This window comes from Vanessa atalanta, chromosome 10, assembly GCF_905147765.1.
Source record: "Vanessa atalanta chromosome 10, ilVanAtal1.2, whole genome shotgun sequence".
NCBI lineage: Eukaryota > Metazoa > Arthropoda > Insecta > Lepidoptera > Nymphalidae > Vanessa > Vanessa atalanta.
This window is the reverse complement of record NC_061880.1, coordinates 5622875-5649180: the sequence shown is the minus strand read 5'-3', so window position 1 is coordinate 5649180 and position 26306 is coordinate 5622875. Positions and strand designations below refer to the sequence as shown.

Here is a 26306-nt window from a genome sequence, read left to right as displayed (position 1 = left end):
AAACTGGATGTCTAGTTAGGGTTCATCCACACATTGAATGAAACGTGCACAATGAAGTCGTTAGGAGCAGTCGACGGGAAGCAATTTGCAGCAGAGGAAATTCTTTTAAAGAATAAAGTCCACCACAAAAGGTTACAATGCACTTGGAACAGACTAAAATGATACTTCACACTAACATATACGGATGATTATAGAATAAACGGTAAATGGCAATTAATGAATGTGGTTTGCTGTACAGAAATGCAGGGAAGTTCGATACAGACAATTGCACTTGTTTCTATATAATGAGTTCTTTTGTATCATGTAATAAATATTTATTATTTGATAAATATATTTATGACAACTTTGCAATAAACAACGATAAATTAATTATTTTTACGGCAACATACATTATGAATCTATCAAATGACAACTTTTTTACAATTACCCTCAACTGTTTCATTAAAAAAAGAAACAAATCCGATCTGTCCTATTTTTTTTTAAATACAAGACGATAGTACTTTTTACTTGATCATTAAATGTTTACTAATAGATACAGCAGCTCCCGATTTATTAAAAGTTAGTTAAAGTATGAAGCAAAAATATCAAAACAAAATTATATAATTTTTGTTTATTTTGTTGTAATCATTTTATATCATTCTAGGCATGTCCAGATATGGCTCTGAAGTCTATTTTTGAAACTAATGATACAAACAGTAAAAAAAAAGAAAAAATCAATACAGATGTAAGCAAAACGGTTTTATTAAACAATAATAATATAATAAATACTTCAGAGGTAAATAAACGAACAATTTTATCACATCTTGGTGCAATTGAAGTGAGAAGGCAGAAGAAGGTAAAAAATCAAGAAAAAAACTTAACGTATAGTGAACGTAAACATTTCATGGCTTCATCGGGCCCAATGGCTACATATTACAACCAATACCAGATTCCACAAGCTTATAACTTACCAGTTATGGTTACCGAGTGGAGTCCTTTAGTAAGTACAGTGCAAGTTCGTAATGTTTACACTTCACCTGTCCAACATATACCAGTTGCCATTATAACTCCACAATTATTAACGCCAATATGTCCGTACGCAGGAGCTTTGATTACTGCAGACCCAATATTGAATTCTATAGTTCAAAATGCAGTAGTGCCAGAAACAATACCGGCTTTATGCACTTCATTATATAGCCAGATGTATAAAACTGAAGTTAACTATGTACAAGAGTCAATGAGCACAGTGGTTGAACTTTTTAATGATCAAGATAAGTATTCTGGAAAAGAATCAGCATTACCTGAACAAATAGCAGAGGATGTTATTAATGAATCAAAAGTAACAGACCCTGTTGAGTTCTACTTAACGTTGCCCAAAGAACTATTTCCAACAGCAAGGATGCTTGCTATTGATCCAAATCCAATTATAGATGAATTTTGTAAAATAACAACAATAAATGAAAATGTATCTTGGATTTTAGATTTAGAATTTGGTGTACCAAGAATACCTGTTACTCGAGCGATAGCTGTGTACGATGTAAAGTTTAACAGTATCCATTGCAAAAATACACCGAGCGCAATACACCCAGGATTTGAGAAGTGCAATAGTGATTTTAAGAGAGTAATATTATTTTATTACGACTGTATTGTATCAAATTGGTATAAAGGCTACATTATTCTGAATTATGATAAGTCTGTTGAGAATTTTCAATCGTGGCTTTTAATACCAATGCAGATCTTTGGCATGTGTTGGCCTTAGCATGTAAGCATGAAATGTAAAGCATGAATACAATTAAAGCTATGCAATTATGCTCATTTGTAAATATAAATATTTTTTTAATATTAAATAATACTGCTTGAAATATTTTAATAAAATTGCTGAATGCAATGGGATTTGTTTGATTTAAATTACTTAGTACTGGATATCGTCTCTCGAAAATTATTTTATTGGTTGAAATAATTTAATCCACCACAACATTTTAAATAAACGCAGTAAAATGTTATTATGTTTAGCAAAAATGAACTTTAATTATTATTTTATCAAACCAAAAAGTTTCAGTAAGTATTTTATAATTATTGTATAGAAATTAAATTTAGTAGGTACTAAATAGCTAAATAGCACGCAAAATATCTCCCGAACACGGTGTAATTAAATTTCGAATTTTCTCTTATCGGCCTGGCATATTTTTATTATTTCGTTTACATTGAGTCGTAATGTTCTTTTAAAAACTAATATATTTATTATTATATAACATTGCAGTTTTATAATAATATTTTCTTTTCACTTTATTAACTTAAAAAAGAAAATATATTTGTTTTTTTGCTGTTAACATAACATTTACATCCTCACCATTTTTTAAAGTTTGTTCTTCTTTTTGTATCGTCCAACTGATTGTATTAGAATACATTGAATAAATTTTTAAGGTCATCATTCGAAGTTAATAACGTCTTAAGATTATTATTTTTTTTCCTGCAAATTGTTTTTTAATAATTTAGGTATTAAAAAAACTTGATAAGTAATTCAACTATCATAAAGATCAGACTTGTTTTTCAAATAAAAATACTAAGAATAAGTCTGTCCAGATCCTCAACGCAAACAAAATATCAATAGCTCATAAACCAAAAAAAATATCTTTAGTAGCGATCTACTTAGTGTTAGTTCTTTATACAAGCCCATTTGGATAGATAGCACCCACTCATCACATAATCTCCCGCCCCTGTAATAGTAATGTCGTGTTTCGATTCGAATTGGCGAGTGAGCCATCTTAGTTCCCAAAGTTGGTGGCGAATTGACGATAAAAGGAATGGTTAATATTACTTTCAGTGTTTACGTCTATGTAGTGACAACTTACCATCACGTTGCCTACTTTCCGATCTGACTACATAGTCTGTATAAAAAAATATTAATAATAATAGCACAATAGGTAGCAATGGTAACTGCAGCGTGAGCTGATACGATTGTGGCTTCGATATCGTATAAAACATTTTAACATCTAATCGCTGAATCGGAATGCTTCCAGCGTCCAGAAATTCGATGCGGAATCTAATTTATTGACCGCAGCTACGCTTGAAATTAATAATTGGAACCAGCAATTAACGGATTTGCATGTTACGATACGGTAATGAAACTCATTGAATCCTCGGATTGGATCGTAACATTTGTGGTATTTGTAATGATTTCAATATTTGAAGAAGTAGATGCCGATAATTATAATTAATATAATTTTAATATAATTGTCTATCTAGAATTGAAAGTAATATTCAAAATAATCACGATATCCTGAAATTAATTTTATATTAAATAATCTTTTGTAGTATGTATTTAACATTTCCATGATTTTTTTTATATAATAGAAAAAAAAACTGGGTTTTTTCATTGTTTTTCTTCAATATATTTGAGTAATACATTCCTAATATCAACAGCGTCATGTATATCTATAAATAAATAAAAAAGAATACTTAATGTAATAAATAAATCAAGATTTTTATAGTCAATATTTAATTATTAACAAAATTACTGTGCAAACGAACAATACTTCAACGTAAACATAAACTATTCATTCAAACAAAATTATAATAAAATAAACATTATTATAAACATCACTGAACTACTTGCTAAATGCACACACATACAGAATAATTATAACGAATTGTGATTTGGTAATTTTCACATTTTTGTTTAACTAATTAATTACCTAAGCTTCTATACAGTAGTGATTAAATTAAAAATAATTATATTAATAATTTTGATCTTATTTGTGTACATTATTATGCTTATTCATAACAACTACGGTATATTGTTAGATAAATTACTAACAATAGTGGCATGCTATTTACAAAAATGCTCAGATTGTATATAGAAGAGCTATAATAAATAATACTGTATACAAAGTATTAAGCATAACAGGCAAGAAGACTTATTATTTACAATATAAAAATATGTCAGAACAATTTATAATAATTGATAGAGACTAATAAAATTTACAAAAAACACATGGTAAATATATTAAATTCGAATTGAATTGTTTTCAATTAAACGTCGAAATTATAGCAAGTAGTACTGCATGTATTGCATACATTCGCTGAAACGATATAAAATATTCAAATATAATCGTATTTACAATAAGCTCTTTGACATTGCATCCGGCGCCAGTGTATGAAACGTAATTAATTTGATTGGAAACAAGCTGTGTACGTAAGGGCGTTTATTAAAGTCCAAGCCTGAACGGCTATGACAGATTATCACTTGATATTAATATTTTCATTGATAACAAGTGATATCTGCAAAAGTTACACAAAAAATATCACCTTTATCAAATTAACTTGATACAGAATCTCGCATTTCACAAGTTCTGTACAGCCTTCGGTGGACTATTCCGTTAATAAAACGCCTCAGAAAACGTTGAATTAAATCAACATTTTTGAAGGTAACTTATTGAAGTCGTTAAATCGGTAAATCGACAGTCGTTTGATACATCATCATCAGAGTTTGTTACGATTCACTTATTTCTGTAGTTGAAATTGATTTTTATAATTGAATCTTTTGAAGCCAATAGTAATATTAACGAAATTATTAGCTTTATCAAAATGTGTGCCTACTGCACCGTGGTTTTCATCACTGTCACTTTCAAAGTTTTAAATGTCTTGACAAACACGATTAACGCCGGTTTAAGAGTTTACTGTTTGTAATATCCAAGGGACAAACTTAGATATTCTCGTACAAACTCCCGGTAAGTTTGCCTCGCCACATCCGATGCCCCAACTTATGATACCCGCCAGAAAGTATTTATGATCCTTCCCTTTGACCTGTAAATAAAAAATTATATTAACTTCCTAAAAATAACCACAGAAAATAGGCTTTCGTAAAAAGTTACACTTGCAAAAATATTTTTGGTATTGAATATTATTTTTTTATCAGTTGAGTAATTTTATTTAAGTTATATTTTACGATAAATATAAATATTCAAATAACGTTAACGACACTTTTGCAGAGATGCAAAGTGCAAGGTGTTTATTTATTTAAATTTTAAAATGACTTGAAGATATATCCAATTTTATACCTAAATATAATAAAACAATTTTTAAGTTTAATTCCTCAGACCGGAATTTCTAAGAAGTGTATATAATTTGACAGGGGCATATGTACGTTGAACAAAATTCTCTACACATTTATAAAAATAATTTATCTAATATAAAATCGTATATTTGTTAAAAAAAAAAATGTTTAACGCATACCGTCTTGTGATATATAAATATTCTAAATAGATTTCATGCTTGAAGTTTGATTGTAAGAACATAAATAAAAAAAAATTCCATCGCCCAAATATATTAAATTAACTTCTGCTTGTTTACTTTCTAATATTTTCGTTGCTTTCTGAGAATATATGAATAATAAAGAACCATTCCAGGATCCATTTCTTGTTTGTCCTTAAGTGCATTTTAAAATGTAAAATGCTTCATAGCTACAAAATAAGTTTATCTAAAATTGGTGAGGCTATATGGGCAAATATGAAATCGTTATTATATTTAGATCTGTTCTTCGAGTCTTTGTTTTATCATTAGTAAGTCGAATTAAATTACCATTATAAAGCTTTCATGCTTTTTTTACTAAGCTGATTCCTCATACGAAATTAATATAAAGTTTAACATTTGTTTTGCTATTTACTATGAAAAACAAAAAGCTATGTAAATTATGTTGGCTTTTATTTCTTAGCACTTTCATAAAGGATATCATTATTTATGATAATTTTGTTACCCTTGATTAATTTACGATATAATATTAAACGATTAAACTATCCGATTTAATTTAAAACGTTAACAAAGTCAAATACCTTATGATAAGACAATTATAATTGATTTTATTGATATTAAGTTACAGATTCAAAATATCCTTTATTCTACTTGAAATACAGCTTTAGCTTGTACAAGCAATTTTGAATTACTGTTTCACAGGAATATATGAAATGTAAAGCTTAGAATCGGTTTGGAATGTAGCTATTGAATTACCTGTAATGGACCACCCGAATCTCCTTGGCATGAATCGTGGCCGCCTCTCTCGTGGCCAGCGCAGAGGAAGATATCAGGAATGAATTCATGTCTACCCGCTCGGAGAAACATCGATTTGCATCGTTCGTTGGACACTATCGGTACTTGCACCTGGGAATCGAGTTTTAGGATTATAAACTTTAGATATACATACGTTTCGCATTTCACGATACAATGTAGCTTCAATGATTCGTGTTAATAACGGAATTTATAACTTTATAGAGGTCATTTATTTGTAATATAATAAATTTGATAGGAATTGAATAAGTAGTTACAACATTTGATTGTAAAGTAAACATCGCTAAATGTAATCCAGATGCATGAATCTATCTGTATGACACGACATCTTTCTCTTTAAAACTTTGAATCAATCTCCTTGACAAAAAGGTTTTAGTAAAGTAAAGTAAAGGTCACCTCTTGCAAAACTGAAGGAAGAACTCCTCCTTCGGACAGTCTTCCCCACCCGGTGACAGTAGCATTTTCTCCCACTAACAGATCATCACTCGCTGGTAGACATATTGGTGAAATATGCGGTGCAAATTGAACAGACGAATCTAACTTTACTAAAGCAAGATCGTATTCATAGGTATAGAAATTGTATTTCGGATGAACTGCTTTTCTGGCGACACCTCTTTCAACGTAAGGATACTGTTCCGACACCGAGGAAAAGTCATATTCTCCCACACGTATCCTTATTTGAGATGTCAGGAGACTGAAAATAAAGTTTTTTTAATAATGAATGCTTCTTTTACCTTTTATTGATATATTTTAGGAAACTTATAAAGCAAGTGTTGCCATATATAATATTTAATTACATTTCAAAATATATCACGGTTAAAGTGTTTTCTATTGTGTCGTGATTATAAGAACACGTAAACAAAACTCAGGGCTTATAAAATATTTTGCGATGTCACACAGAAATGAAGAAGAATATGTTTGAAGATATGTTATGAATATAATAATATTACATAACCATACCATTTTCAATATAACGAATTTTAATTAGCCTTCAATCCTACTATTCTTACTCATCAACGCAGTGTCCAGCTGTTGCGATCCATCCTTCATTGATAATGGCACCGCCACATCTATGTGTCGAGGAAAAGCCGAAGAAAGAGTTTCTTCGAACAGAGACCTGCCACGGCCAGCGACCAAACGAAGAATCTTGACCGCCCATGATACGCGTTTCTGGTCGTGGCCACATAGCAGTTACACCACATTCTGCAAAATTGAATACGATGATGATGATAACGTCCTCTTGAGAAAAATAAAAGATAAAGCGAGAGAAAGAGAAAAAGCGATAAATGATAGCGAGAAATTATATAAGAAAAGTCCCTAAAGTGAATAAATCATAGCTTACCAACGGCATTGGTTGCTGCCATAGTATGCATCGGCGCCGATGTAGACTCGTCGGTTTTATTGATCATGTTTTGAGACGGATCCTTAGGTTTCATATAGTTTTTATGTGGTTTGCTTGTAGTAGTGGTGAACTTTTTCGTTGGTTTGGGTTTGCCTACAGGTTTATCCCAGTTAGGTCTTGGTTTCGTAATAAAAGCTGGTTCTGTAGTTGCTTGCCAGTGGATAGTGTTTAAGTTGTTCGGTCGCGACATCATGTGCCCTAGAATATAAGTTTTGATCAAACATACGTCAAATGCTTTCTTTTAAAAATCACATAATTTAGATTAAATTGACCAAAAAAACATAAAAATAATTCAATTTGTTTAACTTTATTGCTTAATTTTGATTCCTCTTTAAATTATAATAACAGCTCCATCTATACTTTATAGTTCCAACTAAAGTTAAATATTTCCCGTCACCTGATGAAATGCTGTTTTCTCCGTGTTGTTCAGACACGGCCATAGGTCGCGCACCCGACATTATGCTAAGACTAGACGAAATTTTGTTGTGGGGACTAGTTTCCACTTCACTGCTCGGCCTATGTACATTTTGGTACTTATTTACACTGCTATATGTTATTTTATTAACTATATCACTATTTTGTTCGCTATTCGCTTGTAAATTGTCTACAGAAGGTAAATTAATTTCAGGCGGGCGATAACTGTATGATGTTGGCGCGCCATCTATCGGTTTCGTCATGAACGACGGCCGCACTGTTTGCAAGTTCGGCTTTGAGGTTTGAGTTGAAGTTTCTATTGGCGCGCTCGAAGTGCTGGGTCGGGCACTGGGTGGCGCTGTGTACGGTCGTTCTGTTGTTGTCACTGGACTTGTTGTCTCTGAAAAAAACGAAATATTAATTAATATCTTTCTTTTCTTTACAACATTTTATATTAATTGTTATTATTATTACATTAACATAAAACATCTTAAGCATCTTAAGCATTTAATATTTAATATATAAAGTTATTTTTATTTAATATTTAGTAGTAATTTTTCATGTATTTTGTTTATATGAGGCAAGCAATTTCTTTATTTTCGAAATATATAACAACACCCTAAATTAGTATTAAAACTCGCACATTTTGATTCAAAATACCAAGTATTTCTTTTGAATTTAAATTTAGTTGTTTTTTATCATGTCGTAATATCCTATAATTAGAAGTGTAATTAACTTATTTATTTTGTGTCACGATATATACATATAAATAAAATATTCTGTATATAAATATATGCAGTGGCGTAGCTAGGTGGACAAGGGCCCCGGTGCATAGAAAAAGAAACAGGCCCTCAACCCCTCTTTAACTTATATTGCGCTTCAAAATTATAGATAGGAATAAAAATAGGATACAGGATACATTGAGACGTACATTAGTAGGCTAAATCCATATGTCATCTCTATTCAAAGCTTAGGTTAGAGGGCCCCCTGAGCTCCGGGGCCCTGGTGCACTGCACCACCTGGCCCTACGATAGCTACGCCACTGAATATATGTTTTGTTCATTAATGTATTTAGAGTCGATAATCAAACGCACCTGCGACCAACGGCTTGTCCGGTAAGCGGCAACATGAACCGAACATGAAGCCATCGACGCACACGCCGGCGTGCACACCGCCCACTCGGTTGCACTCCTGCACCCACATACACGCACCTCGAGCACCTCCAACCGAACACGACTTGCGCGACATTTGATAACCTGTAAAAAATAGCAGATATCATTAGAATAACTTTATATCTTTTTTATTATTTATGTATAATGTATACTTAATAATAGAATTTTTCACAAGCGGGGCTCAAACACGCAACCGCGCAGAACAAAGTTTCAATCATCATTAAATCATAGTCAATTAATAAATATAGTATAACGGTTAAGGTTGATATATTATATTTTATAAGAATATAGAATATATTACAAATCTTATAGATGAGATAATAAAAAACGTGTCAAGATACATATGATACTACAGATTTGAAGGTAAAGTTGTGTTTAAAGAACATTTTAAACACACAAATAGATTTAATCATGTAATTTCTAGTTTTTCAAGTGATGGTGAGTGGTCACCAACGCTCATAGTCATTGGTGTTGGTAGAAATATTAAACATTCCTAACATTGCCAATGCGCCAACCTTGGAAGCTAAGATGTTACGTCCCTTGGGCTTGTGGTTACACTGGCTCACGCATCCTTACTACTTACTACTACTACCTACTTACTATTCCCACACTGCAATACTAAGTTTGGCAGTAGAAAATATGATGAATGGATGGTATCTACACAAAGTTGCTAACCGAAATGCTAACGAGAGCCAGTTTGTATTAATTTCCATGTTTACATACTCATTGTGTATTTTATAAAATAAAGTTGTGAGTTTAGATAAGGTGAAATTGAAAATTATCAACAGATGTAGCTACTAGTCTAGAAATAATTTAGTATTTTGGATTATTGAAATAATACAGTAATTAGTACTATTGGTAACTTTTATATGGGTAAATCAATGAATGATTTCGTTTTAAGTAAATACGTTAAACAAATTTAAGTACTTATACTAAAAATTTAAATAAAATTTAGATAAAGATAAATTAATTAATTATAATTAATTGTATCATTAATAATAAAATGAGTTTAAGTATCAAGTCGCAATCTCCACAAGTATGAAAGCTTAGCCGATTTAATCTAGCATAATCCATCAGGCTTACGGAATCCCGATCCAAGTATCTACCATGGGAAATGCCCATTTCATTTTCTATTAACTCTCAATGTGGCCACCGCAAAATTCGCCAATAAATACTAATCTTCTGAAGAGTTCTCCTAATATTATATTCAGACAACGGTGATGCAATATAAACTACATGAACAAGAAAATAAGGTTCAAATCGAAATTCTTTTAATAGTAAATACGCCTTTATTGTGTTCATTTCATTCGCTAATAACTGCAAAGAAAACTTGTACACACGATGTAATATAAATTCTATTATGTAAATTTTAAAGTTGAAAATAGTAGCACAGTTTTTTGGTTGTTAAAAGGTTTTTGCACACTCTAGAGTCGCTATTAGTGGATGAAAAATGTTCTTTCTCGTACCCTACTCTCGAGAACCGGACGCTTCCAAATGTCTTTGTTCATTTATTGGACCATTAATAAAATATAGTAATTCGTCGACATATATTTATAATATAATTTTAAGAAAGTTGTAATTAAATTTTACAGACGAAATGAAAATGATAATCCTCCACGATTTTATTCGCGTTAGGGAAATATGATTACGTAAATAAAGTGTAGTTGGTATTATATTTTTTAACCGAGATACAGTTACATTTAGGACACATAAAAGTAAAAAATACGATCAACGGACGCTCAGCAGATGTAAAACATCGAAATTAATAGTTATTGACAATTTAAAAGAGAAACAATATGTGAATATGGACTTTAAAAAAGAGTATTGAGTTTCGAAAATGAAATAAATGTATTTTTCTTATTATTATTAACATAAATATAAGTATATATAGCAAATGTATGACCATATTAAAGAGCGCCGTTTGCCAACATGACATATGATTCGGTATAAACCCCAAGGCGTGCCAATAAGCTGGCAAGGAATCTATATTAATTATATATATATATATATAACAAATGAAAATATATTTAATAAGAAGTAGAACACTCTTAGTAGTTACTGTTTATAAATATTATAATATACAATTAAATTGATATAATATACTGCATAAATAATCCTACGTTCAAAGACCTCATTACTTGTAAAAGCTTTAATAAGGCCTTTGTACACCCGAATATATTTCCTTGGATAAAATATTGCTATTCAAGGAAATATACTTACTACCTACTTATAAGGAAAATACCTGCAATGTAATAAGTAACCAATGCGTAAATTAAGATATATTACCATATTAGGTAATTCTATTAAACATACGTATTATCAAGAAAATAATAATAATAATACAATACTTTATACATAAAAGTCTTTTGAACAAATGTATACGCAAAAAAAAAAAACAAAAACACCAGCCTGTAACTAAAATCATAATATTCTTGAAATCAATTCCGTTTTTAAAAAGAGAATATAAAAAATACCATCCAATCAGAAGGGAGCGTCATTGCTTCCTTTGAGTAATAACCTCACAAATGATCTTCCGCTTGGCGGAATAGCTTTAGTAGGAAGCAACGCATCCTTTAAATATTAATAGAACGCTCAGATTATTGTTATATGTTAGGTATATAAAAGCTATTTAAAAGCTATTTAATTTTTTTAAGGATAATGAATGTAGAAAATGGGGTCATCTGTTATTTTATACAAATAAATAAACTGCAACCGACCCATTATAGAATGTTACAAATATTTAAAAAAACTGAGCAAGTGCGAGTCGGACTCGCGCACCGAAGGTTCCGTACCACTAGACAGACAGACAAACAGACTTGTGCTGACAGACTATCCTTGTGCATAGATTTTCTTTCTTTCCAAATTTCATCAACTTCCCGTTGACATAAATTCAGAATTACTAGAATCGTCATCGAATCGTGTTTCACTTGTTTTTGGTGTTATACTATTAAAAGTGCTCAATTTAAGTAAGGCTGAAGAATATATTTATTTGGTCATGGTAATATTAAAAAAAAAAAGAAATCTTTGTCTATATTCTTAGAACCGGAATAAAATCGCATATATCTATACATAATTAAAAAGAAATGCTTGCATCCCTTTTTACGAATGTTTGCAGACGGAGAAATATGAATTGTAGTTTTCAAAATAAAAATTATGTATCTAAATTGAAAATCATAATGAGAAAAAAAAAACTATTTTTTAAAAAGTTCATACATGTCTCCAACGATATTAGGCGCATCAATATATCATCAAATTTAATATATTGTTTTAAAATTTCAAATTCACAAGAAACTTACTATACTGTTTTTTTTTTCAATTAATTACGTCACAAAGGCCTTCTTTGTGAGTCTTAATCTTATATATCTAGCTTTATAACTTTCGTTTCAGGATACATACATCAATCAACATCACGTGATATTAAATATATTATTATATACACACATGAATATGATTGTGGTATATGAGTATACCATGTTTGTTAGAAACAAAGAACATTATATAATAACACTGTATTACACACACACACGTATCTTAATCTCACCTAATAGGCTTACTTCGTACTCATTACAAATTTAAACAAGACAATGGACTTACTACGGCTGTTATTGAAGCTCATTCTCCCAAGCTTAAACATATTACATATTCATGCCTATGGTTGTATACAACTTGGTTCTGAGATTATTAATTAACAAAAGTTATCACACATGTTCTTCTTTTATAAAATTCCAGGTTTAAGGTTAATATCTTTGTTAAGATATTTGAATAAAATATTCTGGGGATTTTCGTTAAAATCGATAATAAAATATAATTTCAGTATCTCATATAATTAGCATTATATTGTTTTTTTTTTCGCGGCTTAAAGTAGAATGAACTGGTAGAAATCGTCACGTAAGGAAAAATCGTTTTGACCATCTAGGTGACCTTTCCCTCTCTTTCTTTGTTTCTCTTTCTGTCTATCTCTCTTTCTCTTTCTTACTATCTATCTCTCTAATTAACGCTATTATTTTATTTTATTTATTTTTATTTTTGTTATTGTTAATTCACACGGGTCTTATGTCTTGTTTAATACATAATAAATAGCAAAATCCTCACGACCCCTCACGCTTGTTTTATTTCAACTGGTAAATTTTAAGGTTAGTACAAATAAACGCATTATAATCTTAGTGACTTAGGTTAAAGTTAGAAATAACTATATAATTAATACACTTGAGCAATTTAATTTACAACTCAATTGCTTAAGTAATTTCTCTAGCAATACAATTGCTAAAAATACACAACAGGTCTTTTTATCTGAATATATATGGTATTTTATTAAAATGTGTTCCATTGTTATGAGTCTAATACAAATAAAATGACATCTTAGAGAACAATGTGTTTGTTGTAATTTATAGAATTCAATTGTAAATCACTCAAATATAGCTGATATTTTGTAATGGTTTCCGAAGTTGTTATTATGTTTCGTTTTTAACGACGTCTCCAATTATTGTACCTTGTCTTGGCAATACGCAGTGGTTTGTGTGCCAACAGTGTTTTATATAATTTGTCTCTTCAAACAATGTAACAACAAAAGCAAGACCAGTCTGTACTGGACAAAGTTACAGTTTTTAGAATTACCTTTCTTCTATTTTTATGGAGCATTTATGGACACTCCTTAATTTAATTTTAAAAATAAACACGTATATGTAGTTATTTCGTGCTACTTAATCCACGTCAAATATATCCTTCACACTGCTCCCATGTCATCTGGTGGATACACATTTGGCAGAATTTAATTGAATTTAGACATGTGAAATTTTCTCACGATGTTTTCCTTCACCGCGAAGCAAGGGTAAAATTATAAACACATGGAAATTCAACGGTGCTTGCCTCGTTTAAGCCCGCAACAATCGTTTAAGATGCACGCGTTCTAACTACTGGCCCATCCTATATTCCAGCGATATTTGTACATCAAGTTTCATCATAATCAGTTCAGTCGCGATGATGTAAAAAAAGAAAGTCGTTGCTACTTCAGCATTTACTATTTAACATAAAAAGTAAGTAAACCAGTAAATACTATACCTATATATATATATATATTTATACGTATAAGTTATATAATAAGGACTTCATTTGTATATGCAATTTAAAATGTAATTAATGTTCATGTTTACATTATAACATGTAACTGACAGGCATTGCAGCTTACCTGCATTGAAGAAGCCATATTGACATTGTTCCATTTCCTTGTTAACAAAGGAGCTCTTTAATTAACAGTGAATAATAATAAATTAATAATTAATTTGGTTTAGTTTAAATCGGTACAGAATAAAAGCTTAAAATAACTTAAATTCGGTAAATATTTGTTCCTAAAATTAATTACTGTTGTGAATTTGATAAATTTAATGTACGGGCAAATGATCCATTGTGGTAAGTGGTCAAGTGGTGAAAAAAATAATAAGAGTTTCCGATATTACTAATGTGCCACAGACCTTGGAAATTAAGATGTTATATCACTTGCGCCTATAGTTATACTAGCTTATTCATCCTTCAAATCGGAACACGACAATACTTCGTTTTTTCTATACAATATTTGATGAATGGGTGGTACCTACAAACATAGACTTGCACAAAGCTCTGCCACCAAGTAATAGTTGTTCAATTTGTCATCTACAGCAATACAAACATATACATGATATGCTATTTGTGTATAATTAAAAATGTATCTGAGTAATTTTCAGCAATATCTTTAATAAGGATAGCATTCAAATTCCCCGTTGGCTCTCCCTCTCATTAGAACGTAAAAAATTATAACGTATTTTCCTAATTTATAAGAGCTACTTAATTAAATAATAAAAGGAATTTAAATTTTTGGAACTAATCCAGTAGGAATAATAAAAAAACTCTCTTTTAATTTAGGAATGATGTTATGTACCTACATCATTTATACAAAGCGACGTATACAATATACAAATATTTAACGTTCCTCTTTATTCGATCTAACTTTGTTCTGAAACCTTAAAAACCCTTTCAATGTTGATCAAAAAGATTCCTATTTCCAATTCCCGAATATTAATTTGCATAACTCACAAATAATTTTCCTCAACAATAAGTTACGAAGAGCTCTTCAAGAAATGGCGTAATAATAATTTTCTCGAAAATATAATGATAAATTCAAACAAAGGAGTCCGAACAAGGCCCCATTGTTACTACATAAATAAATAGCCACTGAAAATATTCTAACGATCCCTAATCATCTTGACGTAACACGAACAAAGACAGAAACATCTTATTAGGGATAAATACTTTACGCCCCAAAACGTAATTATTGTGAAACGGTTCGCGTAACGTTTACCTTGAGCTGTCAGTAGAACTAGATTACATAAACAATGAGAAAATATGAGCCGAGATGGCCCAGTGATTAGAACGCGTGCATCTTAACCGAAAATTTCGGGTTCAAACCCAGACAAGCACCACTGAATTTTCATGTGCTTAATTTGTGTTTATAATTCATCTCGTGCCCGGCGTTGAAGGAAAACATCGTGAGGAAACCTGCATGTATCTAATTTCAACGAAATTCTGCCACATTTTTATTCCACCAACCCGAATTGGAGCAGCGTGGTGGAATATACTCCAAGCCTTCTTCAAAGGGAGTTGAGGCCTTTAGCCCAGCTGTGGGAAATTTACAGGCTGCTAATGTCAATGAGAAAATATATTATAGATTCATATACAATATGAAATACAAATAAATGTTTTTTTATTGAAATAAAGAAATAAATGGTCCTCACTCTCCATATGTAATGGCTTCGTAAGTAACATTTACAACCATTTTATTGCGTTGATAACCATGAGGTCTTGCCGGTTATCAAACGGCTTAGTGGTGGAGAAATAGGTTCCATTGATTGAGTTACGATTGGACTTAATATATTTAGGTAATATGTTTTTGTCTGGAACGATTCTATCTCTAGTAGTATAAGTAACACAATTAGATCCTCTTATGTAGAATTGAACACTGTAAGAATGAGTGAGTGCCTCAATAGAAAAGAAACAGATCAGAATCGAATTTAAATCATTCTGGGTGGTCTAGGTAATACCTGACCCAGAACACTAGCCGTTGACATGCAAGGAAAAACATTCTAATCGACTCGAATATTCAAAACAAAGAAAATAACTTATCTATTCGAAATGAATTAAAATTACGATTACGCTCGTGATTAAACAATAATCTTTGAGTCTAAACGAATTAATCAAGCAAATGAGTTAAACATCAATTTTGAATGAATGACAAAACAACCGAACAAAAATAATTTTAAAGTACGCTTCAACCTGGTTCATTTAAATCGTAACAACTGTGTTTTGAAAGAGAAATGAAACTATTATTATGTTATATCCGCATAAGCTTATCAAATTGAAGATCGGTAACAGGGCATGAAACTTCCCCCATTGTCTGAGGGGGAAATAGCTTCTTCCTAACAATAAAGCGATATAATAGTGAACACGGTTGCATAATCCTATTTCCTTAGCAAGACTTTGTAGACGTTATAAGGTTGATCCTTTACGGTTATTATCTCGAGAATCGTATGTGAGTTCGTATTAAACGAACCACAGCACCGGATACGATACATATATAATTTTAAATATGTATCGTATCCGATTATTAATACTAAGGTGACTTTATGACGTCATAATTAATCGGCTTGGTAAAGACGATGGTTAATTGGCCTCATTAAAAAAATGCGTTATTCAGTTAAGAAAAAAATGCATAAAATAGTTATATGAAATAAATACGTTCCGTGTAATTAAATGTTGGATAATAAATGGATCTTTTTAATTACTTCTATGAATTTCTATGATTTTTTTTTTTTGCATTTTGCAACAGAAGTGCGTATTATTTGATACAAGTCAACATTATTGACCAATCTCCAATAGGAAGGCAATACTATTTTAACAAAATATGCAACTTAACATCCATTCAATAATAACTCATAATTAAATTTATTTAATATACGATTTAATTATTAATTACATCATGTTCATACACTGAATAGTAATATATATGCATCTCAATCTTAAATATCAATAGGTATATAAATTATACAAGGAAATATTTCACAAACATTAAACTAGTCTAAACTGGTAATCTTCAGTCAGCGATTTCTTGCAAGCTCGGTGATAATTCGATGCGTCAAAACCAGTAGCTATTAAGATCCGGGATACCGTTAAATACCAAGGACGGTGCCTAGGTCTCTTACGTGATACTAATGTTTCTCATGAATAACTCGAAACGTATGACTTCAGCCATTTCTCACCTTTTTTAAAATGTTATTATGATACTCTTATAGGTGTGACCGGTTTTGTAGTTCAAACAAAGCTTTGAATTAGAGCACGGTTATTACCTATTCCCCGAAAACGTAAACGGTAGATATAATTAGAATATTAATTCACAATTATCCGAACAAAACAAAATAAAAACAGATGCATAAATATGCTGGGACGATTATTATTATTGATAAATTAAAAAGCTTTTACATCAACAACAAATTTGAAGTCCAAACTCACACGTATGCGTTACGTTAGTCATATATATTTGATATTTAATTTGGTCTAACAACTCACAAAACTTATGCACAATCATATACATACGAATGATAATAATTCAAACGTAACTTGATACAGAATTTATACTATAAAGTGCGCTGACAAGTAAATCGGAGAGAAAATGGAAGGAAGCCTTGAATAAAATTTAAGTAAAAATTTAATATTTGTATTGATACAGCAATATTTAGAAATAAGTGGAAGGATAAAACTTTAAAAACAAAACCGAAGGAATTTATGTATATGTAAAATAATCGTACTTTTTTTTATTTTATAATAAATCTGAAACAAACAAAATAAATTCACAGTGAAATTCAGAAATTATTTCTATTAAAGAATTCTTTGTAACATATCTTATCACGACCACTGAAGCGTAAAAAGCTTTTGTTGTCTGCCATTTAAAGAGGATGAAATGATACAAACTTTGTGTATAAAAGGTATTGGAAACCTTTTTCATTTTATTAGGAGAAAGCAGAAATATATTTCGTCATATATACATAAATACAATTACAAACTTTTTTTAAATTTATTTTTAAAACTGGCAACCCGTGCTAGATTAGCACTAGTAGAATAATTTATAGTTATTTAGTAGTAGTTGTAAATATTGGCGCTGTAAAAATCATTGACCATTCTTTACATCTCCGATGCGCCATCGACCTCGAGAGCTAAGTTAAGTCCGTTGTGCCAGTGACACTGGCACACTCATCTTCCAAATTGTAACACAATAATACTAAGTAGTGCCGCACACAATTGCACTATTTAGAATAATGACGATGAATTATCTAATATGAATCAACCCACGCACAAAAATAGGTCGTAACCATATGTATCATAATAATACATATATACTATGGCTATTGGATCTATAGCGATTCTATACATAAATCTTCCGCCAGTGGATTGACTTGTATATGGGGAGGTGGCAGATATTAGATTTCATACGTCCTTTTCTGTTCCCTGACAATTCAAACATAGTCAATGATCGATTGAGTAGTTTAGAAGTGAAAGCGTAACAAACAAGTAAACAAACTCACTTTCAAAATCAAACGACAAAGATGAAGAAGTTTCATACACAATAGAAAATACAAATAAATGTTTTTTTATTGAAATAAAGAAATAAATGGTCCTCACATGTAATGGCTTCGTAAGTTACATTTACAATCAATCCATTTTTATTGCGTTGATAACCATGAGGTCTCACCGTTTATCAAACGGCTCACTTTCAAACTTATATTATTAGTTAGTATCCTTTAACAAATTACTAATAAACATGTTTCCATAAATATATTCAACATCAAGAATATATTTCGTGTTAGTTAATATATCGATTTGTTGAATTTATTCTTTAATAAGGCTTTGGCGCTCAGACTATAAATTGCACTAATAGCTTTCTGATCGTAATAAATGGCAATGTTCTCAGCAGATAATCAGAAATCTAAATCAATGTCAATACGCGTGCTAACAGATCGTATAAATATTAGTTTTACCTAAAATGTTATTACGATATTGTTATTTTCATGCAAACTCATAGTAATATGAATTTGCGCTATCTAAACCACAGTCACTCAGGATAGAATGTAGCATCCACAGTCAACATAACTTAGTTGCTGAGATATTTGAACTAGTCTCGACCCGTGTCTACTTTCGCCGATACGTAAGGTTTATGTGATATTAAGTAAGAACAATTTGTACTGATATTATAAGTGTTAAAGTAAACCACAAACTAAAATATAGAACCGAATTTGAAGAGTTTTGGTATGAAGCAAGCTTGAACACCAAGCATTGCAGAAAGGATATAGGCTTTTTATGCCTCATACCTGAAGACCAACTCGCGAACGAAGCCACGGGCAACAGCTGGTTATAGCACTTTTCTTTTACATTTTAATTTGTATATTATTTTCATAGTACAATTTATTTATTATAGATATAATATGAAACCTAAACATTTTGATATTAATCAAGTGGAACTATAAAATGTGAGTTTGTATGGTCTCGTTTTAACGAATATAAAAATTTCATCATATTTTTTTATAGATTAAATCTGTACACAAAACGAATTTAATTTTAATTTTATCAAGGCGCTTAAAAGTCAATCAAATAATACTTCATATTATATCCGATATATAAATATCAGAATATTGATATTTCTATAAACAATAACTAAATTAATTTTGATTAAAATTGATATGGTACTTACTGGGATATTTCGGATAGAAATTGAAAGGTTTTTAGATAATACAAAGAGAACAGTAATATTATATGCATAAAAAAGAAGACGTGGGATCAATGGCTTCTGTATAATAACAAAGGATGACATTAGCGTTTTGTCAATAATGATTTCGAAGCACCGCAAATCAGACGAGAGAATTACAGAAGTGGCATGCGTTGACATGAATATAATACGAGTTCGTGCTATTAATTTATTAGTATACTAGCTGTGCCCGCGACTTCGTGCGCGTTGTTTGAATTTAAGTTATTTGGATATTGTAGCGTGATTTTATTTTTATTCTATATATAATTCTAAAATAAAAGTAGCCTAAGTTACTCCTTATTACATCCGCTATCTGACAGTATGAGTCCCGTCGAAATCGGTTCAGCCGTTCCAGAGATTAGCCGGGACAAAAAAACAGACAGACAGACAAAAATTGTAAAAAATCTTATTTTGGTATATGAACCGTGTATATATACATACATGCATTTAGTAAAAATGGGTTTTTTTAATATTACAAACAGACACTCTAATTTTATTATATGTTTAGATTAATAATTAACAGCGAAACCAGTGTTAATACATTCTTGTATAACATTTTTTTTGTCTCGAGTTAAGCCACAAAAATAAGAACTAAAAACTCTTATAAAATTAGGGTTCTTTTTTTAATTTATTGTTATTCTAACATCGCCTATAGACAATGACAATACGAGAAGTATAAATAAAGACATGATGACGACACACGGCCAGCGGTACCGGCGATAAGGCATTATACAGATCTGCTATTATACATAACAATTACACAAATAATCACATTATATAAAATATTCATATCTTAATAATCAATGATTTCATGGTCAATGCTTGATTCCGTTTTTAACCATTTTATTGTTCTATGAATATATTACAAGTAACTTAATTTATAACGGCGTGTTATTATTTGTTCATCAATTGATTTTAATGGCAAAAAATATATAATTTCTCACTATTATTTTTGGATGTCATTTTTTATTATTACTCAGATTGTAAATTGTCTATATCTATATATATACGTATATAAAATTTGTTTTGTTTTTGCGTCAATCACGTGAAAACTACTGAACGTATCGGTATGAAACTATGACAAATCGATGCGGAATCGTTCGAAGATTATAGGCAATTATTTTTGAATTCTGTTGAAGCTTACCTTTTTTTTTTTAATGCGATGTGAAGTGCATTAATATGTGATGTACAAATAATGTTTCATAAAATTATGTTAATTTATTTCAAAATAGAACATAGGCGTTGGTACGTTACCTAAACACTGTAAATGTAAAAAAATAATTTATGAAAAAACTTTTTTTTAAATATGTTAATATAATTTCTTCTTTTTAATGTTGTTGTCGGAAAATAGGTGCGAAGACATAAAACGAATATAAAATTTATAACGAAAAATATCATAAGAAATGTTTAAATTTTTTATTAAAATATGCACGAAATATTTTTACTTCAAAACTAGATTCGTTGGTTATATCATTGAATTACGATTGCGGGAAAGTTTCAAAAAGAAAATTAGTCTTAATTATTCCTCTCCGGAGCGAATGTGCTTAATTATTCCATTTTGTGCATTTAAAAATTGTGAAAATAAATTGAATGAATTTAAATACTTTGCAGATGATATAAAATTCCTTAAAAGTTCTTAAATATTTTAAATAGGGACATATATGAAGAAATTAGATGATATAATTTTTAAATAACATGACACAAACAGCACTTTAATTTTATTCCTCACAGTTCAATTATTGAAAGAAAAACCAAAACCCCCCAATTATTTTCTACTACTTCGACTCCAAGATTCGAAACTACATACTCGATATTTAAAGCCATACAAGGTTAGGAACTTATATGGCCTTGTATGGACCAAAGATGCAGCTTAAATTTTTCAATGCACACGTATCTTACTTATTTAATATTCTATTTAGTACATTCTTTTAAAAAAAAACATAATAAAATATTTTGTCGTCGATCATTGACGTATACATATGTATAAATATAACTAATGGGTTTAGTTGGTTTATCCGTTTACCATAAATTTTAATTTACATGGTTTTTATTTTTATTCTATACGATGTTGTAAATCGTCCCTAGTTGTGGACGTGGTGGCCACATCAATTTCTATACCGTTTAATCGATTGCCATAACCATTGGTATAATATAATCAGGACGTCTGCCTAGTTTTACAACTAATATATATTACATATCAACGAGTTATTTCTGTAACACTTCGGAACATGACATTTGTTACTCTGCGTTGATTACGATACAAGAATCTAAGTCCGATTAATTTATGATCGACTTAAGATAAACATAAATTTTCATTATAGTTATAATTAAACTAACGACGGTCAGCGGTTCCACCAGTGCTTCGTATTCCTTACGCTGTACCAAGAACTGTAAGTTATAAGATTACAGAACCCAAGGTCTTGATCTCAATCTTGAAGAAGATTCACTAAAAGATAATTGGATTTTGTGAGATTGTGGAGAAATTCTAAGTAGCAGCCGGAAGTTCTAAAGTTGGTAATGCTTTGGGTGTGGTATCTAACCAAATTTTAGTGGTATTTGTTTTGCCTTCCCATAGAATTATGAGAGTGAAGCAACAGAGTATTTGCTCGCACACTTGTGCATTATAGCAGTTAGTTAACCTCCTTCGAGAATGGCGGCCGTGAACAAAATCGGTCAGAAGGACATTATCATATAATATCATACTTTACACCATACATAGCACATATAACTATTGAACAATTCTATGAGCACAGTTAAACACCCATCCGATAGCCGGTGGCCATACCACACATATTCCCTTTGACATCAGCTTGAACGATTTTTATTACCAGAACTTAATAGTTTTATACATCCTAAATATTTATCATAAGCGTGTCTGTTATTTTAGAGTACATTGTTGATGACAGAGATGAATACAGCTATTCTGTAAGAACAAATTCGAAATTACAACAAAACACGATCGTGAAATGAGAGTAAATTGTACTGCCTATAATAATTATAGCATTTAAAGAATAAAATTAGTTTACATCGTAAGTGTTTAAGATATCGCGCCTTAGATACGAAGTGTCCTTACAAAATAGCAACATATAGCAACACATAGCATATACCGCAAGATCTATATCATGATTATATAGCAACAGGTTTTACTCATCATAATCAAAATTATTGAATGACACATTCTTTTTAGTATTAAAATTGTTCAATCAATTTATTTTTTATATAAATGCTTAAACCTAATCATGAATTGAATCTTTAAAAAGATTAACGGATCTCAAACTCCGATTTGACTACAGGTGAAATAATTTTTTTACTAAATTTTTTGCACATTATTTTTATACGCGGATATTAGAAGGTATCGTTGTTTGAATTTGAGACATGCAAAAATAAACTTTAATATAGAATCTATATGATTTTGTTTCGGTTGCAATGTTAGTGTCGGTTTTCTTTTAAATTAACCATGATGACTTGCAAACATATACGCGGAAAAACAGAAAATGAGCACATCTATCGCTGCGGCACAAAGCAAGACGTCACATGTTTCAGTCGAATGTGATTGTTAAGGTGATTTTCATATAAGACGGAATCAAGAAAAAATAATGAAAAAATTCACGTAAGCCTAATTATATACTCTTTTCGAATAATTATGATGTAATTCGGTTCGTTAAAATTCCGTTTTTATGGATACATTACAAAATATATATATGCAATATATTGCCATTTTGTTTGTATATATAATGTATACCTATGTATGTACATGTATGTACAAAATATAAAATAATGTATTATAATAAAATTATGTATTTATTAAATATGTATTTATGTAATTATTCGATAACATTGTTTTATATTTTGTAGAAATAAATTAATTTTTAAAATAGAATCCATCCATCGAATTCGACTGTCAATTAATCACAGAACCCTTTTATGTCCCAAGTGTTAGACTTCAATTTGATAAATTAATGTTTATAAAAAACTGACTGACTGACTCTCTTAAGTTGTATCTATATTTTACAAGACTCTTAATACTAATAGTATTTTTTTTTTAATTTTATTGTCTCAGTTTTCGGTAAAGTCCTGTGTTTTAATATCGTACTGTTTATGTGTTAAAGTTTTCAGTAGCAGCCCGGAGTTTAAAAGCAAGCAATCCTTACAATTTCCTGGTCTTGACGTGACAAAATTAAGGTTGATATTTCATGGTCTGCTTGCACAATTATCCAATACAATAATTTATTATAGCTTGTCAAAGTTGTCTCTTATCATTTATTTAAACAGTCATCGCGGACGATTGTCAATTAATGACTTTGACAGTTCGTGTTTGATATTCAAATAACGATCAGTTTTGTATTTTTTTTAAATAACATCGATAAGAAACGGTAAAGCTAAATACATTTTATTTTATCAGATTATATATATATATTTGATCTTTCAACATATTTAGACTTTTTTATTTTTATTTAGTTATGTTTTATTATTTCTCCGATCCCAATGTATGTGTTAAGTCCCGTAGTTAACTAGAGGTACATCGAACCGTTAGTTTAACCATCTCCGAATGTAATCTGTTCTGGCTGTTGACATCATGTGTTTTTTGTTAGATGATTCGACCTTTCACGGGTCAACAACATTGAAATGTCATCATTTATAGCAAATGCAATGTAATGTAATTTACGTAATATGTGGTACGATTATTTGTCTAACAAATTGCTTCCGCAGATTATAAGAACATTTCGCTTATTTTTTTGAAAGCATGCATACAAGCAGACGGATACTATGATAATAATCATTGTTGGTAATGCTATTATATTTGTTTCATCCACTGCTAATACTTTAAAACTTTACAGCCTGTTGCTTTCCGAGAAAAGGAGAAGTATTGGATCTTATTACAGCCAGTTCTAATGCGGGGATAAATACATACATATAATTTATGCTGACCCGGGTTCAAACCCGAATTCTTCTAATCACTTGGCGACATCAACTCGAAATGCTGTGACCTATATGTGAATGATTTTAAGCAATAATTGAAACAACCTATATCGTATAAAAATAATAATTTTTACTTTATAAATGACAAAGAAATTCGAGAATATCTCATGCTTGTAATTTTCGCAATTACAGATAAGTTTAGTTCAAAACTTTGAAGTACTTTATGTCAAAGTTTTAGGCGTAACGTTAAATTCAAAGTTTGAAATATTATCTCTGACGTGCTTGTTCTTAGTTAAAGTAATTATGTTAGAATTATGTAAGTGTTCCAATTGGTTTGTTTTAATTCAGACAAATATTCTGGCATCTTTGGTATACTAAATACGACTGTGTTCTTTAATCTCAGAAATACTTTAATAAACTGCGAAATATACCAGCTTAAAAATAAAAATATATTTCTGAACTCAATTTGTGAAGCAAAATGTGTGCGTATTTTAATGTACTCGTACGACATAAACAACTTTAACTTAGAGTTATGTAATTTATGTTTGTGTAACTTATTTGGCTGGTTTGCGAACATAAGATTTTTTGGCAAGCTCGACTGATATTTTAAAAAGACAACTTTACAGCTTGTTTGTATGACTTAATAATTTATATTAAAATATAATATTTTTAGTTGAAACACAATTTATACAAATGTATATATTGTCATACGCAAAGAAAGAGAAATATTTTTATGCATACGTCTCTTTCTAACAATAGTAATTAAAAAAAAAAACATTTCATACTAAAAATGTTACTCACTTGCCCTTGACAGTTCTTTATTCCTTCTAACGCAACATCTTTTTATTCCTTACAAATACATATCTATGTTCTGATGAGTGTAAGACTAAGAAAAATATTACGAAAGTAAAATCATTACGAAATAAATATAATATTGATTTTATTAGATAGAAATGTATTTATTGTCTTGCTTATTAGTCTCAGTTAGAAAAATTCTATTCTAAGCTGATGGTAGATTAAATTTTAATTGAAATTATACTTTTGAAAATAATTAAAAAAATATATTATTTTTTTAATTAATATTCCTCATACTCCTCATTATTTTTCGTGGAAACTGAGCTAGTGCGTAAGAACAGTCTTACTTTTACCTATTTTGTTAGGATATGACACTTCTAGTATAATAATTTGCACTAACACCCAGGCTTTCTCATAGATCTACTACTAGAAAAGATATAGGTTTCTTATGAATGGGAAAAATTAAATAAGATTTTTATTAATTTTCAAAAGATAACAGAATCTTCTTTCCATGATAAAATATCACTGTCTTAAATTACATAACATTCTAGATCTATGGTTGATACATTGACGCTGCCAGAAGTGGTTAATATATCTTACAGTAAGTATCCATATGTAAAGACGATTACCATAATTAAAAAAGTAGACTTTATATATATAAGAAAAAGAGATATAACTAAATTACACTGACGTTAAAAAACCTGTTACCAAAACTGGGTAATAAGTGACAATAACATCA

At 30.2% G+C, this 26306-nt stretch overlaps 2 protein-coding genes across 5 annotated transcripts in view; one reads left to right on the top strand and one right to left on the bottom strand.

Annotated features, from left to right (window-relative positions):
- Positions 1 to 446: 446 nt before the first annotated feature.
- LOC125066942 lies at positions 447 to 1901 on the top strand. 2 transcript variants are annotated; one of them, XM_047675274.1, is made up of 2 exons: positions 447 to 558; positions 644 to 1901. In XM_047675274.1, the coding sequence occupies exon 2, from the start codon at positions 656 to 658 to the stop codon at positions 1736 to 1738; it is 1083 nt and encodes a 360-aa protein (XP_047531230.1). In that variant the 5' UTR covers positions 447 to 558; positions 644 to 655; the 3' UTR covers positions 1739 to 1901. The 2 variants fall into 2 exon arrangements, with proteins under 2 accessions (XP_047531230.1, XP_047531229.1); XM_047675273.1 differs by having other exon boundaries at positions 460 to 568.
- Positions 1902 to 3523: 1622 nt separating this feature from the next.
- Positions 3524 to 26306, bottom strand: part of LOC125066991 (serine proteinase stubble) — a 117525-nt gene continuing 94742 nt past the window's right edge. For 2 of the 3 annotated variants that reach the window (XM_047675342.1, XM_047675343.1), the window contains exons 4-10: positions 8953 to 9114; positions 7842 to 8258; positions 7385 to 7642; positions 7053 to 7245; positions 6439 to 6736; positions 5986 to 6135; positions 3528 to 4785 (exon numbers count right to left, since the gene is read on the bottom strand). In XM_047675342.1, the coding sequence (XP_047531298.1) occupies positions 4648 to 4785; positions 5986 to 6135; positions 6439 to 6736; positions 7053 to 7245; positions 7385 to 7642; positions 7842 to 8258; positions 8953 to 9114 (1616 nt within the window). In that variant the 3' untranslated portion in view covers positions 3528 to 4647. Of the gene's footprint in view, positions 4786 to 5985; positions 6136 to 6438; positions 6737 to 7052; positions 7246 to 7384; positions 7643 to 7841; positions 8259 to 8952; positions 9115 to 26306 lie in introns of all 3 variants that reach the window. The other variant, XM_047675344.1, reaches the window with a different exon arrangement.